The 17,425-nt window shown below is 44.5% G+C and overlaps 1 protein-coding gene across 4 annotated transcripts in view; it reads right to left on the reverse strand.

The window, feature by feature from the left end:
• Nucleotides 1–17,425, reverse strand: part of LOC149361402 (uncharacterized) — a 480,014-nt gene that overhangs the window by 456,046 nt on the left and 6,543 nt on the right. For 2 of the 4 annotated variants that reach the window (XM_089572673.1, XM_089572672.1), the window contains exons 5-6: nucleotides 9,562–9,670; nucleotides 5,612–5,674 (exon numbers count right to left, since the gene is read on the reverse strand). In XM_089572673.1, coding sequence (XP_089428799.1) covers nucleotides 5,629–5,674; nucleotides 9,562–9,670 — 155 coding nt within the window. In that variant the 3' untranslated portion in view covers nucleotides 5,612–5,628. Of the gene's footprint in view, nucleotides 1–5,611; nucleotides 5,680–9,561; nucleotides 9,671–17,425 lie in introns of those variants that run through there. The other 2 variants (XM_089572674.1, XM_089572676.1) reach the window with 2 other exon arrangements.

Genomic DNA, 17,425 nt, shown 5'->3' on the forward strand with positions numbered 1-17,425 from the left:
TGAACACATGACATTGTCTACACTTTAATCCGACCTACTACCCCGTGCACTTACCGTAATGTCATCGCGTGAGCGTGAAAACCTCACGACAATCTTACACACTAATGACTACTATTAAATGTTAGATCCCATAGCAACCGGCAACAGTTTTTTTACACTTTATTTTATAACGAATAATCCTTGTCTCTACGTCCGGTCCTCCGGCGCACCACAGGACCCTGCGCTCAAACGAATTCGCTAATTTACATGAATTTATTGCAATACCTCTCAATATTGGCCTATATAACCGGCTCCTCGGTTTTCTCGCTGTTCAGTGACCACGGCGCACATTTTTTGATACAGCCGCAGCCGAGTTATTCAGTCATCTCCTGACGCAGCTCCGTCCAATGAACCATTCTCTTGGATGCCTTTTTCGCTATTTTTTTCACTGCTGGACTGCCGTCGCCAATACGTCACATCTTGTGGAAGTTCCGAAAGATGTGCTTGTCACTCACGCCCGATAGGAGGCGCCGAAGCAGCCGAAGCATTCCTCAAGGAGCGAGCACCGGGATGGCCACCGAAGCCGCTCCGACAGACGACGACCTCCTAAGCAGCCGCCACCTTCAAAAGCTTTAACCTGAACACAGCCTTCTCCCGGACCCTACTCGAACCCGGAACAAAAGGCTCGACTCGATGATGACCCCGCTAAAGGTGTTAGCTCAGCTTATCCTCAAGCATCCCCGAACGCTAATGGCTCGTTGCAACACTACGGGCGAGTAGCAGGTCTGCGTATTCAACTGGGACGGTGCTATGAACCTTCAAAACTTTTTCTTTGCACTTGATGGGGTTGCTCGTAGGTACTACGAGAGCCACGAAATCTTCCTGAGGAGATGAGACACATTTAAGAATGAGCTCCTGAGGACTCAATCTGAGGCCGAGGACTCAGGTTGAGGCATGAGACTCGGGCATTCTGAGGACTGGCGCTGGGGAGCCTGTTCTTCAAGAAAAGCGCTAGCTGTAACAATAAGATCCGGACGAAGGAGTGGGGGCATACGTCGAAGAAATGGGGCGTCCGTTTCATCGGGCAAATCCCGAAATAACATAGGGAAAGAAGCAGGGAAATTGCGTAGCCAGAAATATTTCTTGGGGGGTATACGCCGGCGGTTAGAAAAGGAAAGAGCCGGCGCAAACAGTATGTTGGTCATTCTTCTTCTTTAATAAAGCAGAAGGGCTAGTTGTTCGGATAAATGCAATATTTACATGAAAATACGAGTCCATACCGGACTCTGAGGACTTGATCCGTAAACGACATTTATTGCGGCAGAGAAAAACAATTGTATAAAAATCTCGGCTATTTCCACTACTTTTCACATTATATTGTCACGGACGCCGGTAGAACGTTCTATTGCTGGCAGAACAGTACCTGGTGAGGACATTCGGCAGAGCGCACCCTTACAAAAATGGATATCAACTACCTTTAGAATTTGTATTAACACTCTATTGACTCTAGTAACCTTGTATTAACTTTTACATTCTATCAACAATTGTTCATACAACGTTGGTAGAAGTTACTTCTTTGTATGTACTCCTGTCAATAGAAAGTTACTAAAAAATAATTTTTACATTTTATGCACCTTTGTTAATACAATGTTGGTAGACTGTTACTTCTTTGTATTTACTCCTGTCAATAGAAAGTTACTAGAAAATCTGGGTACAGTTTGACACATCGAGAGAAATAAATGAACAAACTGCATTGTGTTCGAGGTGATTAACACTATGTAGTTCGCATAATCGTGACGACATCTTGCCTGATTGCATGGTGGAATCTGTTGCAGCTAGACAACAATTTCACTATAACGAAAAGCGAACAACATTTTTCGCAGGAAATGCGTTTGGAATAAAATCAGGATATGGAAGAACGTTTTAATACAGAAGATATATTCCATTTTAATACTTCATGTACTTTACGGACTGCTGTGAGCAGAAATACTCTAGAAACTGACAAAACATTTTTGCTCATGCGAATAGTTGCCTCAAATCATGTACAGTGGGCGAACACTTCAAATCTATTAAAACAACCTTGAACACGCAACAAACATTACAGCCACATTCTCTTAGCCGAGCATATTCTATTAACATTCGTTGACAGGAAGTTCATACAACTTCCTTACTGCTTTCTATGTACTGCTCTCAGTAGAAACATACTAGACACCGACAGAACGTTTTATCATGGGAATAAATGCCTAAATTAATTAAGTACTCTAGCCTAACATGTCAAAGCAACTAAAGCAACCTTGAACACGAAACAAACATTTGCAGTCACATTTTCTTAGCCGGGCATATTTTATCAACATTTCTTGATAGAAAGTTCATACAATTTGATTACTGCTTATATGCTGTCAATAGAAATATGCTACAAACCGAGAAAGCATTTTGGTGATGCGAATAAAAGCCTTAAGTAATCAAGTACTGTAGCCGACAACTTCAAAGCGGCAACTAAACTAACCTTGAAGACGAAACAAAACTTTGCAATCACATTCTCATAGCCGAGCACACTGTGGTTTTTTAGAAATTTCAGTCCAATTTTTTCAGTACTAGCGTTACTGCTTTCGCATTCTCGAGTGCGGGAAAAAGGGCAAAGTTCATAACAGAACATTCATCCCGAAATTCAGAAATGCGCCCTGAATCGAAGATATTTAGTGACACTTTTTCATTGTATGAAGTATTGAACGAAAAAAGTTACCAGCAAACAAAATAATTTTGGTACAAAGTGAATGAATTCATAGAATACTCAAGTATTATTGCCTCGCACTTCAAGGAAGTTAAAAACTTTCGAAGCAAAAATAGGAGTTAGTGGCATATTGAGTTACATAAGCGCAATGATGACTTCGTTCCAGCGAATTAGTTTCAGTGATGGCTTCTTCCACACGAAAACAATGCTTTCTGCTTCGTATTCGGCCTTAAATTCTGTACTCAGGCAGTCATTAATCAGATTTAACATTTCAGAACTAACAAAGAGTTTCAGCAGAGCTGTACAACAACTCTGCCAATTCGATAACACGATGGTGTTGCTATTGTTGCAATTCTTGATAGGTCATATTTTAACGTGCAGTCGAACAGTAATGCACCGTACGACGGTGCTAAAACACACTAGTGGTAAGAGCGTTTCGCTCTGAGGTTCCAGAGGGATTATTGTTGCGAGCTAGAAAAAAATTCAAGTTTTGCATTGCACCGATGTGTTTCCACACTCATCGAATGACACGTTCTCGCTAGCTCAAAAGGCGCCCAAATTATATCGCCAGCTTCAGGAGAACTCCTTCCTGAGCGTCCACCGCAAGCACACTTTCTTCCCCTCACAATAACCTGCACACTGCCCGCCATGCAAAAGTGCCCGGTACACTTTATGCCACTCCACGTGGGAGCGCCGAATTTAAACCCTCTCACTACCCTCCTCCTCGAGCGACCAGCAATGGCTGATCGCAATGGACTGAAAACCCCGCGCGAAAAGGGCCGATCCGCTTCGCGCTCTGAGTAAATTCTGTGTAACGTGTGCAGGCTTACAGCTTCGAGAACTCAAGCTGCTTCGTTCCTCAGCGACTCTGCATGCGAAATTTCGCGCAAGGCAATATTAATTTTTATTCATGTTCGGCGACCGATACTATAAAGAGAAGTATAGAGAAACAAAACAGGTAACAGCGGCCTGCTGTACTCAACTCCGGTAACAAGGGCTTTGCATGAGGAAGGTGCACGGCAATTGGAGCACTTTAAGCCCTCATTCTTGACTTGTTACATTTTTCACTAGTACTGAGCCACAGAGGAGCTTACAGTATGAAAAAAGCTAGGGTGAGAGCAGCCCCCGCTTTGAGCACCGCTAAAGCTCCTGCGAAGTGCCTCTTCTGTATCTTCACTTGCATCTCCTTCAACGCAAACACGGTACGAAGCTGTGGCTAGGGAAAACGTGGCGATATCTGTATTTTCTATCTTCCCGTAATGCAATGACTAAGAAACCCTGGAATAAAGTGTTGGGTTTTAACGTACTCATAGCGAGCAGACGCGCGAAAACGTGTTCATTCTTCGCCTTTTTTTACTGGCATCAGCGGACGTGAGGCCGAACAGAGGACCGCGAAAGGCAGAGGCAAAAATCAATCACGGTAGCACACAAAAATACTACGGTAGCGCGACTGTCGGCGCGGCTCGCTCGAGCTAAGAGTGCAAGGTGTCCAGTGGCGTGATATAAACACACACAAAACAGAGGCGATGCTGCAGCGCGGCCTTGAAAGTTTCGCATGTCACGCTAGAGCGGCGTGCGAACGCTAGCGTGCCCAAGGCACACAGACGTACTTACACTAAATGGCATGAGCCAAGCCGTGTACACTAAGCGACACAATATGAGAAAATCAAAACCGAAACCATTAGCGTTGGCCCATATCATCATCATTCCTGATTCTGCAACGCAGTTACGGGGAGCTCGGTTATAGTCTTAGAACTAAATATTTAGTGCTGCCATGTAGTGGCTCCGGCTTCCCGCATGAGCCCAGCTGCATCGCCTGTAGCTGCCCGCCTCTGCAAGCTTTCGTTCGCAGCGCCGCCAGAAGCAGATGGTTGTGAATAGTTGCATTTTTTCGCCTCAATTATTATCAATTTAATGACTTTGTAATTGAAACAAAATATTTTGTCATTTAATGCACAATTATTTGACAAAAAGGGCTTCTTCAATGCTTTTTTTAAAGTGTGTAACAATAGGCGAACTTAGCGCCCCCTTTCCGTTCGCTGGCGGCGGATTGCACGTACCATGTTGGCCGCTCGCTACACTACCTCTTTTAGTACGCTGAAACGAGTGTTTGTTGACGGAGTGCGACGGTTGTGAAGTTGTGGGTGCCTTTCTTCGGTTTGTTTGTGTTGAATGTGCGGCCTCGTTAGTGTTGTGGTAGTGTGACTGAACTCGGAAGGTGACAGTTGGCTCCAGTGCTGCGGAAGACGTTCATACGCGCATGCAGTGCTCAAAAACTGCTCTGACGTACTGCACCCAACCACGCCGAGAGCGGCCGGCGCCCGATGCCCGATGCCCGATAGAAACGGCTTGCCGCGAACGTTGACGAATGTAAGTACAGGACTGGAAAGTGACTTCTGCGATGTGTCGGGGGGATGCTTGAGGGCTGCGAATGCATTTGGGTTGGTCTTCCCGTGTTGTTCGCAGTGAGATGCAAAATGCGAGCACCACCCAGTCAAAACGCACTACAGGAATTTACGACAGAAAACTTCTGTAGTCTGTCGTATTTTGGGCATGTAGTATTTCTGTAGTCTGTCCTCTGTAGTCTGTAGTGTCGTACTTCTGTAGTCTGTCTTCTGTAGTGTAGTATTTCTGTAGTCTGTCTTCTGTAGTGTAGTATTTCTGTAGTCTTTCTGTAGTGTAGTATTTCTGTAGTCTGTCTTCTGTAGTGACGTAATTCTGTAGTGTCGTATCTCTGTAGTCTGCCTTCTGTAGTGCATTTGTGTAGTGTGTTGTATTCCTGTAGTCATTACCAAGTACGCTTTATTTGTCAATTAATATGCAGCTACAGAGCAGCAGTCTGACTCTGAACATTCGATGCATTCCTGCAGTACAGCCAGGTATAAAAACGCCTCACTTCGAGCAAATCGACTATTTATTTACATATATACAGAATTTTTCTTCAGCAGGTCTCTCTTGTTCAGACTGTCCTAGGTGAAGAAAAAGAACAGTGATATATATAGTATGCATACACAACAAATGCATGCAAATGTTACAAAAGTCATACAGTGGAATCTTGATTATGCATTCCCCTTTCATGCAACGATCCACATTTAACATCAAATTGGCACGGGCCCGACGTAAACCCATAGGAATAATGCATTAAAGCCTCAATTATACAACTGAAGAATATGCACACGCCGCTTCATACGATTGCTGGCGGGAACCGTCCGGAATGGGAGAGACATTGGCATGCAGAGCACTTTACTGACAGAAGTGACGTCAACCAAGCTGTTTCCAGATAGAAATCAAGATGCAGACGTGCATGCAACGTGTGACCAAGTGCATCATGGCCTGTAATGACTGTTCTGCCAACGGCTCAGAATGAGTCCGTGCATGCAACCCGCATCTATCAGTGCGAGGCGGTCCGCCTGGCCCGTTTTTCCGCGCGCTTCACTTACGAAGACGTTGCGGGAATAAAAACTGCACGTTCATACCACCATAAAGTTATTGTAGAGGCGGTAAAAAGAGTAGACATTTCTGTGATCGCTGGTGGCTAGTTCAAAAGCGCTTCTCGCTACACCTTGAGTAAAGCACATGTTAGGCCTACAACACCAAGCAAGCGGTGTACTGTCAGCCGGCAGAACGCACATCACTGCAGAAATCGTGCCAAAGGTGGACATTGCGCTTTCTTTTTTCCTTTAAGATACGAATTCTTAGTACAACATGAACTGGTGGGCGAGTTGGTCTGACATATCTTAGTGAAGCAGCGCAACGGCACAAGGCCAAGGGAAGAAGGGGACAAACAGCGCTGAACTGACAACAAATGTTTATTCGGGATGCTAACAGCATATATATACTCTTTTGCACCTTAGAAAAAACAAAGAAACAGAGAGCAGCAGAAAGTATCAATCCCAGTCATTGTGCGCATGCAGCTGTATCGCGTGTACATCGATCATTTGAAATCAGGAAGTTGTGCTCTTTCACCGAGATGGCAACGGAAGGAGTGCTGATACAATTCACACCCAGCTTCATGATCTCAGATGCCTCAATAATCTCTCGTGTAAGCTTATCCTTGTGTTTGGTAACAACTTGGCTGTTTTTGAATTCTGGGTAACATGAACAGTCACGACAGTGAGTACCTATGTGGCGGGCCGCGTTCTTGACATTGTTTGCGTGCTCTTTAAGTCCTTCATTAAGACACCGGCCAGTTTGGCCGATGTATGACCCACCACACTTCAACGGGACTGAGTACACCACGTTGTCTTGGCATGGCACATACTTCATCCTGTGGTTTTTCTTGCAATTATGACCAGATTCCGATCTTTTATCCGGGCGATTAACTCTCGCACACAAGCCACTCAGTCTGACAGGAGCCGAAAAAACAACATCTACTCCTGCCTTTTTGCCTATTCTCTTCAAATTGTGGGACACAACATGAACATAAGGTATTACTGCCTGATTTTTTTGCTTGGAATGGGGGACAGCTTTGCCCTCCTTCAGCTTTTTCAATATCCCTTCTGCTACTGATGCCAGAATATGAAGGGGGTATTTTGCGTCTGTTAGCCTATCAACCTGATTGGAGAAACTAAATTCAAACTTGTGTGGGCAGGATTTTTGCATGGCATTTTGAAAGCATGACGCCACAATGCCTCTTTTAACAAGCTTCGAATGGGCTGAGCTGTATGGAAGTAAGGGCTTTTTACCCCTAGGATCAAATGCCCAGCATACATGGAAATCAGTAAAATATAAGGTCAGATCAAGGAACTTAATGCGATCATTCACAGCCACTTCATGCGTAATTTCCAGCGGCGAAAGCACTTCACAGAATATCGCGCACAGGTCATTCACTTCCGCAGCGAAGCTAGCCGGGTCACAATCTAGTAAAATTAGGTAATCATCTACATATCGGAACACTCTTGCAACTGTTGAGCTCATGAGTGATTGTTCGAGTGCCCTGTCAAGCTTAGCAAGGAACATGTCACTTAGCAATGGAGCGATGCAAGATCCTATGCAGATCCCATTCTTTTGAACTGTTTTTATTCAAAAGAATGGGATCTGCATAGGATCTTGCATCGCTCCATTGCTAAGTGACATGTTCCTTGCTAAGCTTGACAGGGCACTCGAACAATCACTCATGAGCTCAACAGTTGCAAGAGTGTTCCGATATGTAGATGATTACCTAATTTTACTAGATTGTGACCCGGCTAGCTTCGCTGCGGAAGTGAATGACCTGTGCGCGATATTCTGTGAAGTGCTTTCGCCGCTGGAAATTACGCATGAAGTGGCTGTGAATGATCGCATTAAGTTCCTTGATCTGACCTTATATTTTACTGATTTCCATGTATGCTGGGCATTTGATCCTAGGGGTAAAAAGCCCTTACTTCCATACAGCTCAGCCCATTCGAAGCTTGTTAAAAGAGGCATTGTGGCGTCATGCTTTCAAAATGCCATGCAAAAATCCTGCCCACACAAGTTTGAATTTAGTTTCTCCAATCAGGTTGATAGGCTAACAGACGCAAAATACCCCCTTCATATTCTGGCATCAGTAGCAGAAGGGATATTGAAAAAGCTGAAGGAGGGCAAAGCTGTCCCCCATTCCAAGCAAAAAAATCAGGCAGTAATACCTTATGTTCATGTTGTGTCCCACAATTTGAAGAGAATAGGCAAAAAGGCAGGAGTAGATGTTGTTTTTTCGGCTCCTGTCAGACTGAGTGGCTTGTGTGCGAGAGTTAATCGCCCGGATAAAAGATCGGAATCTGGTCATAATTGCAAGAAAAACCACAGGATGAAGTATGTGCCATGCCAAGACAACGTGGTGTACTCAGTCCCGTTGAAGTGTGGTGGGTCATACATCGGCCAAACTGGCCGGTGTCTTAATGAAAGACTTAAAGAGCACGCAAACAATGTCAAGAACACGGCCCGCCACATAGGTACTCACTGTCGTGACTGTTCATGTTACCCAGAATTCAAAAACAGCCAAGTTGTTACCAAACACAAGGATAAGCTTACACGAGAGATTATTGAGGCATCTGAGATCATGAAGCTGGGTGCGAATTGTATCAGCACTCCTTCCGTTCCCATCTCGGTGAAAGAGCACAACTTCCTGATTTCAAATGATCGATGTACACGCGATACAGCTGCATGCGCATAATGACTGGGATTGATACTTTCTGCTGCTCTCTGTTTCTTTGTTTTTTCTAAGGTGCAAAAGAGTATATATATGCTGTTAGCATCCGGAATAAACATTTGTTGTCAGTTCAGCGCTGTTTTTGTCCCCTTCTTCCCTTGGCCTTGTGCCGTTGCGCTGCTTCACTAAGAGATTCTTAGTACAGATACTGCAACCTGCTTCTGCGTAGTGAAAGCGGTTTTAGAGAAAGTTTGAACAGAAAGACATGTCGCTGGCATGGCCGTATACTGTGCACTGCACATCTCCGAAGGGTTGTAGTAGTCATATTCCTGGCGCGTCGTTCATATTTTTTCGAGATTCATCCGACAGCTACTTAATGTGCAGGAACAGAGCGCTCGCCTGCCTTGTCTAAAGCCGCCTCTTCCACGCTGAAAAGCCTGGCTGCGTGCGGTCTCAGAACAGTCTGCTAATGTGGTCCATAAGTGCTGTTAACAGTCTGGTTCATAAATATAATCTTCTGTGCGTCATCTCAGTAGCAGACTATCCTTAAGCAGAACTTGGGTAAAGCAGTATCTCACTATAGTAGGCAAATTCCAGTGCGATTTGCAGGTTATTCCAGTGCCTAAGTGTACCATACAGACAGTTAGGAAATACAGTCAAGTTACGAGTTTTGTAAGCACATGAGCTTACCCAATCTATTCATGCATATAACAAGAGACTATTGGCTTGAACAGATATTTACCGCCGCAGGCCACAGCACTTCTGTGCCAGGTAGCGCGTCACCTTCTTGTGGTACTTTTGGAGATTCTCAGCCGAGCAACCCTTCAGCTTCAAATAGTGCCAGAAGGAATCTGCACAGATGGGGTAATAAGTAATGTTAGTGTGGTTGAATATAAAAAATGAGCAGATCGAATAATGAGCATTAATACACCTAACATAGGTTGTCAGTTCGAATCCGTGCTGCAAGAAAGGCTCTAACTTAACTAGTAAGTTTATGCTGCACGATAGGCTGAATCGTATGACACCATCTGGTACATTCATGCCAAACGGTTCACCCACTAATTTTACAGGAATGTCGTGACTAAGCAGCCAGACTTTAATGCCTGCCAGACAGATATACATATACTGATCGATATAGTTTAGTTTCGAGCTGTGGTGCTCGAGCATCACACTGCCACCTGCTATTATTTTATTCCATTATCTAACCACCTCGGCTCCCATGGCAACTACTGGGATACACTGCTGCATTGGAGGCTGCCAACTTGGGTTCTATCCGTGGAATCAGCACAACTCAGGCTCAAAACGCAACCAGGCTGAGAACGCAACGCAATGCTCTAAAATTACTACCTCGGGCTAATAGCTCTGGGAGCAAAGCTTCACACACTGGTGCATAATATTATACTTCAGATACACCCAGCAAAGCAGTAGAGAGAAAAGCCCTTTGATGAATAACAAAATTTAGCTGGAGTTTAAAAACCCACTTGCACTCTGCGTAGGTTTGGGACTTGGGGGAAAAAGAGAGGTGCAGGAAATTGCAAAGGTTTTCAAGCAATTTCAACAAAATTTCAAAAATTATACAGCCCCTGAATTAGGGATGGCATACATCAAAGTGGTGACAAATGGAGTGACAAAGTTCCTTACACAGTGTGTGCACTGATGAGGAATGAGGAGGATTTGGTGTTTAACTGGAAGATTAACAGCAAATAAAGTTTATTGCGCATATCTGCTGCCTATGAAAGGCTAACCGCCGAATTCAGAAGTGCGCCTCAACTCGATACTCCGTCTCCACTCTGTGGAGTGGAGAAAACAACTGCTCTTCCATTTGATGGGCAGTTAGGATTGAAGAATGCCACTCGGCATTTATTCAGACAAGGAGCTGCTCTAGAGACCTTCTTCCAACTGCCGTCCCTCGAGGAAGCATGAAAGGCAAATGATGATGAGAATAAGGCGAAAAATTGCCTTTGGCTACAAAAAAGCATGGCATGGCTATTATGTGTCTGTTTTATCACGCTGCACCACCTTAAGAACACAAAGAACCTCACCGTTTATTAGCCTAGTAAAACATCTTTTGCAAGCTGCCTGACGAAAGCAACAGAGAAAAACTACCGGAAACGCTTGCACATCTGGCAACCTTTGCCACCAATGATGTAGCGTCTATGTAGGCATTTACGAATGGTGTAAAAACTGCCGTTCGTCAACTTGTGGGAGGTTTCGCTGGCCTGCAGAGGCCAGCGGCGAAGCTGAGAAGTACCAAAATGGGTTTGGATTTATGGGGTTTAATGTCCCAAGTGACTCAGGCTATGAGGGATGCCATAGTGAAGGGCTCTGATAATTTCATCCACATGGGGTTCTTTCACGTGCACTGACATCGCACAGTACACAAGCTTCCAGCATTTTGTCTCCATCAGAATGCGACTGCCGCGGCCAGGATCGATCCTGTGTCTTTGAAGTCAACAGCTGAGCACCGCAACCCCTGAGACTGCTTCATCATCAAATTATGCATTACATAAATGACACTGCAACACAGAAAAGGACTAACAGTCATGGCCAAACTGTAGTTACAGCCAAAAGTTGGCACCGTGAACCTGCTCCCCACATCCAAAATCTTAGACAGCTTCAGCCAACACACAGGAATCAGATTGTCTCCCAAACCCCATGACACTGCCTCCCAAAGAAGGTGGCAGCCAATAAGTGGGCAACAAAAAAGTAAACTGTGGGTAACAACTTGAACGTCTTGCATCACGCTACAAGGTGATGTGAAATTTGAGGAAAGGCCCCAAGAAGCACATAATTTTTAGATTTTCAGAGCACTCTTAGCCCTTTAAATGCCAAATGTTTTCCTAAAAAACATGCCAGAAATTTTAAAGAATCAATTTTTTTGTGTACATTATTCTTGAAGCCACTTCATTGCATACACATGGGTAGCTGCAGAGCAGTCAGCTCAATGCACCGATTGTGGTTGACAGCACTCAGACATACAGACAAGGGACAGAAACAAAAAAGATGATGGCACAGGCACTGAACTTAAAACTTTTCCCAGAACTGCCGACATACTGCATAAATACCCACACCACAGGCACCAACACGCAGCGATTTATGCACTCGTAACAAGAAGTGGTATGAGAAGTAGTGGAAAAACAACAAAAGCTAGAAGCAAAAACTAGAGGACACAGCACAGGATAAAACCAGAACAAGGTGAGAGAAAAATTTATAAGCAAGTCATTTTTAAAAGACTGCCAACAGTGGATAGGTTTGACCGAAAGAATATTTAAGAACTGGTCTGATAAAATGGAACTAAAAAACCTTATACACAAACACAGACCAAGCCCAGTGAAAAAAAAAATGAAGGAGAAATGGCAAGAAAAAACACGCAATAGAAGCAAAATGGCGATTGGGTAAGCAAACGAGAATTAAGCAACAAGCGAAGGTGAAGTGTGCTAAAAATTAAAAGGATAAAAGGGGAATAAAAACGCGCATGAGCCACAAAGGTGAAGCCAACAATTAAGATGGTTAAAAGTGGAAGATGACGTACAGTGAAGCCGAGAGATAAAATATAAAAAAGTGAAATTCAATAACCAGTATGAAGGCAAAAATCAAGGAAAAACACCAAAAGAGGTAAGTTGGCAGAAGAGGCAAGGCATGTAACACACATGTAGAACCAGGGCTAGATCAAGTACGTCCACAAAGAAAGGCAATCCTCCGAGTGAAACCAAGCGTGTTCTTTACATTCACCCCGGAGCCTGAAAATCTCTGCGGCTTCCACCATTGCATTGCGTCAGCTTATTACGGGGCTCTATTAACACAGTGGCTTTCTCGAACTTTGGGCAGCATGGCTTTTTTGCGTCCCATTATCAGCAGTGGACTTGCAGGTACCTAAGAGATGTACCCGATAAATCAGTGTAATGCTCTCTTAGCCTTCCATTGATGCCAATGTATACCTTGCAGCAAGAAAAAGGGATTGAGAAAGCACTTCTTGTGCATGCCACTAAGGGTTTCTGTGCAATGCAGTGCAGCCTGTTTCTTTTTTCTTTTTCATTGACGATCCTAGAGAGGTGTGATAGGTGATGGGGGGGGGCGGCAGCAAAAAAAGCATCTACTCTATCTCTCGAATTTTCTAAAGGTAAATTTCACAGAACCTTAAGAAAATCGGAGAGAAAGCAGGAGTAGACATTGCCTTTTCTGACCCCCTAGCACCTATTGCAGTTGCGGAATCCTAAATGAAAAAAAAAGACGCTGCACCACGCAGCACAGAAAACCCTTAGCGCCATGCGCGGAGGGCATTTAATCAATCCTTTTGTCTTGCGGCAAGGTATACATTGGCATCAATGAAAGGATAAGGGAGCATAAGATTGATTTATCGGGTACATTTCTCGGGAATCTGCCAGTCGGAAAGAGCAAAACCACAAAACTATCACACAGAGGCAGGTGACAACACAAGGCCGTACTGACAACTGAAAATTTATTGAACAGCAGTGCTTATATAGACAAGTCACGTGTGTAATCTGCAAACAATCGTAAAGAGGCAAAAAAATTCAATGGCAACCATAGAGCTGAGCAAATATGACAATCACCTGCTCAAAAACGAAACAAAAACAACCGGGGGAAACACAGACAGAAACGCTAATTTTCCTGAAAAATGAACACAGTAGGCGTGCTGACACACTTATCTGGCTCTGACCTCAAGATGGCAACAGCCTCGACAATTTCTCTTTCCAACTGCTTCTTTCTTCATCCAATAATCTGTGTGCAGTTCAGTTTGGGATAGCAGTCTACAATGAGACAGTGAGTGGGACGGCAAATGCCTCCGGGTCTACTCAAGGAACACGCATACTCCTGCAAACAAATGTGTAAACATCTACCACTTTGGACGATATAAAACTGGCCACAGCTGAGGGGAATCTCGTACAACATGCCCGTTGGCGGTACTTTTTGAATGCCTCATGCCATGTGCAACGGGGGTGGTGTACACGATTCCTCTCAGCTGTGGTCGATTTTATACCGGCCAAATTGGTAGATGGTGAAACACTCCCTTGCAAGAGTATTAGCATTCCTTGGGTAGGCCCGGACGACCTTGCCTGCCTGTCCACTGTCCCAGTTGTAAAGACTTAACCTAAACTGAACTGCACATTATTATTGGATGAATAAAGGGCCAGTTGGAAAGAAATTCTCAAGGCTGTTGCCATCCTGAGGTCGAAGCCAGATAGGTGGGATAGCACGCCTTCTGTGTCCATTTTTCAGAAAGAATTTGAATTTGTTTCCCTCCCTAGGTTGTTTTCGCAATGATTGTTTGCAGATTACATGCGCAACTGATCCATATGAGCACTCATTTCTTCAATAAATGTTCAGTTGTCGTACCGCCTTGTGTTTTGCCTGCCTTTGTCCCATTCTGTTTTGCGGTTTTTCTAACGATTTCCAACCAACTGGCCTACAAGCACGTCCTAAATCTGCAAGTCCATTGCCAAAACTGTGACCGAAAAAAGCCATGCCACCCATGTTCGAAAAAGTGCCATTGTGTTAAAAAAGCACCAGAATAAGCCGACATGAACTGGTGGGAGCCGCCAGGATTTTGAGGCTCGAGGATTAATGGGCAAGAACACCCTCAGAAAAAAAGATTGCCTTTCTTCAGGATGTTTGACCTAGCCCTGGTTTTAAAAACATCTTGCATGCCTTGACTTTTCTGCCAACTCCTCTATTTTCGCGTTTTTGTTTGCTTTTATCTTTAATACTAATTTAATTTCACATTTTGATATTTTATAATTTAACAAAACTTCTGTTTGGGCTAGATGGTGCATAGCTATAAATGAAATGAAATTTAAGCGCACACGAAAAACGCACACAAGAGGAGATACACACAGGACAGGCGCTAACTTCATCTGATTTATTCGCAGGTAAGAGAGTGAAAATATATACATAAAACGAGGCATGCGCAGTAAAGAAACAGATCGTCATATCACAATGCGTGCTCAAGGTATCTGTATTCTGCCTGCAAAGGATTAACTGATGTATCACTCACACAGTCATGCCCCCTCTTCCTGATGTGAAATGCTTCTAATAATTCACGTGCCGTCTTATCACCGCTCCTGCCAAGAATCTTTATCTCCTTCAGCCGCGGCTTGCACGCTCTGCAGTTCGCACAATGGTCAGCCAAATGTGTCCCTCCACCCCTTAATGCCCGCAAATGTTCCCCCGCCCGGTCATTGACACACCGCCCAGTCTGGCCTATGTAAGCCCTACCGCAGGTCAAAGGTATCTCGTAAACGACACCGGAACAGCAGTCGACATACTTCTTTGAGTGCTTCTTCCTGCAGCCACTCTTCTTTTCCGTGCACGAAATGCGTGAGCAAAGGTGGGCAAGTTTCTTCGGTGCGGAGAACACCACAGGAACGCCGTGTCGGCTTGCCACCTTCTTCACATGATGGGCAACCTTGTGGATATACGGAACCACTACTGGTTTAAACGAGTTCCTTTCTAGTACGTTCGCTTTGGCGAACATGACCTGCTTGGTTTTTCGAAGAAGGGCCTCGGCCACAGAAACAATGACCGAGCCGACATAGGTACATAGGCACGTCCTCAGTAGGTACCTGCAGAAACACCTAGGCTCTCTACAGGTCCATGACCCCTTTACTGTAAAAAACTCGCTGCAGGTTGTACAGTTTCTCGAGGGTAATTCTGCAGTTGGGTATATGTTCTCGGTAGATGTGGAAGATCTGTTTTATTCTGTGCCCCACGATGTTTTGTTCGGTGATGTTAGGAGCGCGATAGAAGAAAGCGGAGAGGTGGAGTTCCAGAACTCATGCGGTCTTACAGTGGACAATTTTATGCGCGTTCTTGAGTTTTATTTAGGTGTCACTTTTATCTCTTTTGAGAATAAATTTTATCGTCAGAGACAAGGGATCTGCATTGGGTCCTGCGTAGCCCCTGTGCTTTGTAACCTGTTTTTAGCTTTTATTGACCGCGCCCTTGAGCAAAGCTTTAATGGGAAGGGAGTGCTGAAAGTTTTTAGGTACGTAGACGATTTTCTTATTGTTTTGAAAAAACTAAACAACATTTCTTACACCGAAGCAGTTGGCAGCATCCTGGAGAGCTTTCAGCAGAACGGGAGGGGATTGAGATTTACGCACGAACTCCCTTTACAAGGTTCGTTGCAGTTTTTAGATGTCAATTTTACTATAGGAGTTGATCATGTTTGTTGGGAGTACGCTCCGAGGGCACAGAAAGAGCTTTTACCTTTTGATTCCGCTCATTCCAAAACAGTTAAGAGGTCTATTGCCGGCCTATGCCTGGGGTCTGCTCTCTCGAAGTCGTGCCCGCATGCTATGCAGTGTAGCTTTAATAAGCAAGTACGCCGGCTACTTATGGCTGGGTTCCCCTGCGCGGTCATTGTTTCTGTGGCCGAGGCCCTTCTTCGAAAAACCAAGCAGGTCATGTTCGCCAAAGCGAACGTACTAGAAAGGAACTCGTTTAAACCAGTAGTGGTTCCGTATATCCACAAGGTTGCCCATCATGTGAAGAAGGTGGCAAGCCGACACGGCGTTCCTGTGGTGTTCTCCGCACCGAAGAAACTTGCCCACCTTTGCTCACGCATTTCGTGCACGGAAAAGAAGAGTGGCTGCAGGAAGAAGCACTCAAAGAAGTATGTCGACTGCTGTTCCGGTGTCGTTTACGAGATACCTTTGACCTGCGGTAGGGCTTACATAGGCCAGACTGGGCAGTGTGTCAATGACCGGGCGGGGGAACATTTGCGGGCATTAAGGGGTGGAGGGACACATTTGGCTGACCATTGTGCGAACTGCAGAGCGTGCGAGCCGCGGCTGAAGGAGATAAAGATTCTTGGCAGGAGCGGTGATAAGACGGCACGTGAATTATTAGAAGCATTTCACATCAGGAAGAGGGGGCATGACTGTGTGAGTGATACATCAGTTAATCCTTTGCAGGCAGAATACAGATACCTTGAGCACGCATTGTGATATGACGATCTGTTTCTTTACTGCGCATGCCTCGTTTTATGTATATATTTTCGCTCTCTTACCTGCGAATAAATCAGATGAAGTTAGCGCCTGTCCTGTGTGTATCTCCTCTTGTGTGCGTTTTTCGTGTGCGCTTAAATTTCATTTCATTTATTGATATTTTATCTCTCTCGTTTTTACAGTAGCTCATCTTCCTCCTGTAGCCATGTTAATTCTTGGCTTCACCTTTGTTGCTCATGTGCATTTATTCCCCTTTTATTCTTTCAGTTTTTTAGCTCACTTCACCTTTGTAGACCAATTCTTGTTTGCTTGCCCAATCACCATTTTCTTTTCACGGCATGTTTTTTCTTGCCATTTTACTTTTATTTCACTGCCCTTGATCTGTGTTTGCGTGTAGTGTTTTAGTTCCGTGTTATCAGACCAGTACTTGAAACTTTTGGTCAAACCGTTCCACTGTTTCACGTGCTGGTGGTCTTAAAAATGACTTGCTTAAAACTATTCCTTTAACCTTGTTATCCTGCTCTATAGTCTTGGTTTCTCTTTCTAGTTTGTGTTGTTTTCCCACTATTGGCCATATCACTTATTGTTGCCACGAGTGCATAACATTGCCACCTGTTGGCGCCTGTGTTTTGGTTATAT

This window comes from Amblyomma mixtum, chromosome 2 (genome assembly GCF_055824585.1).
Source record: "Amblyomma mixtum isolate Tamu chromosome 2, ASM5582458v1, whole genome shotgun sequence".
Taxonomy (NCBI): domain Eukaryota; kingdom Metazoa; phylum Arthropoda; class Arachnida; order Ixodida; family Ixodidae; genus Amblyomma; species Amblyomma mixtum.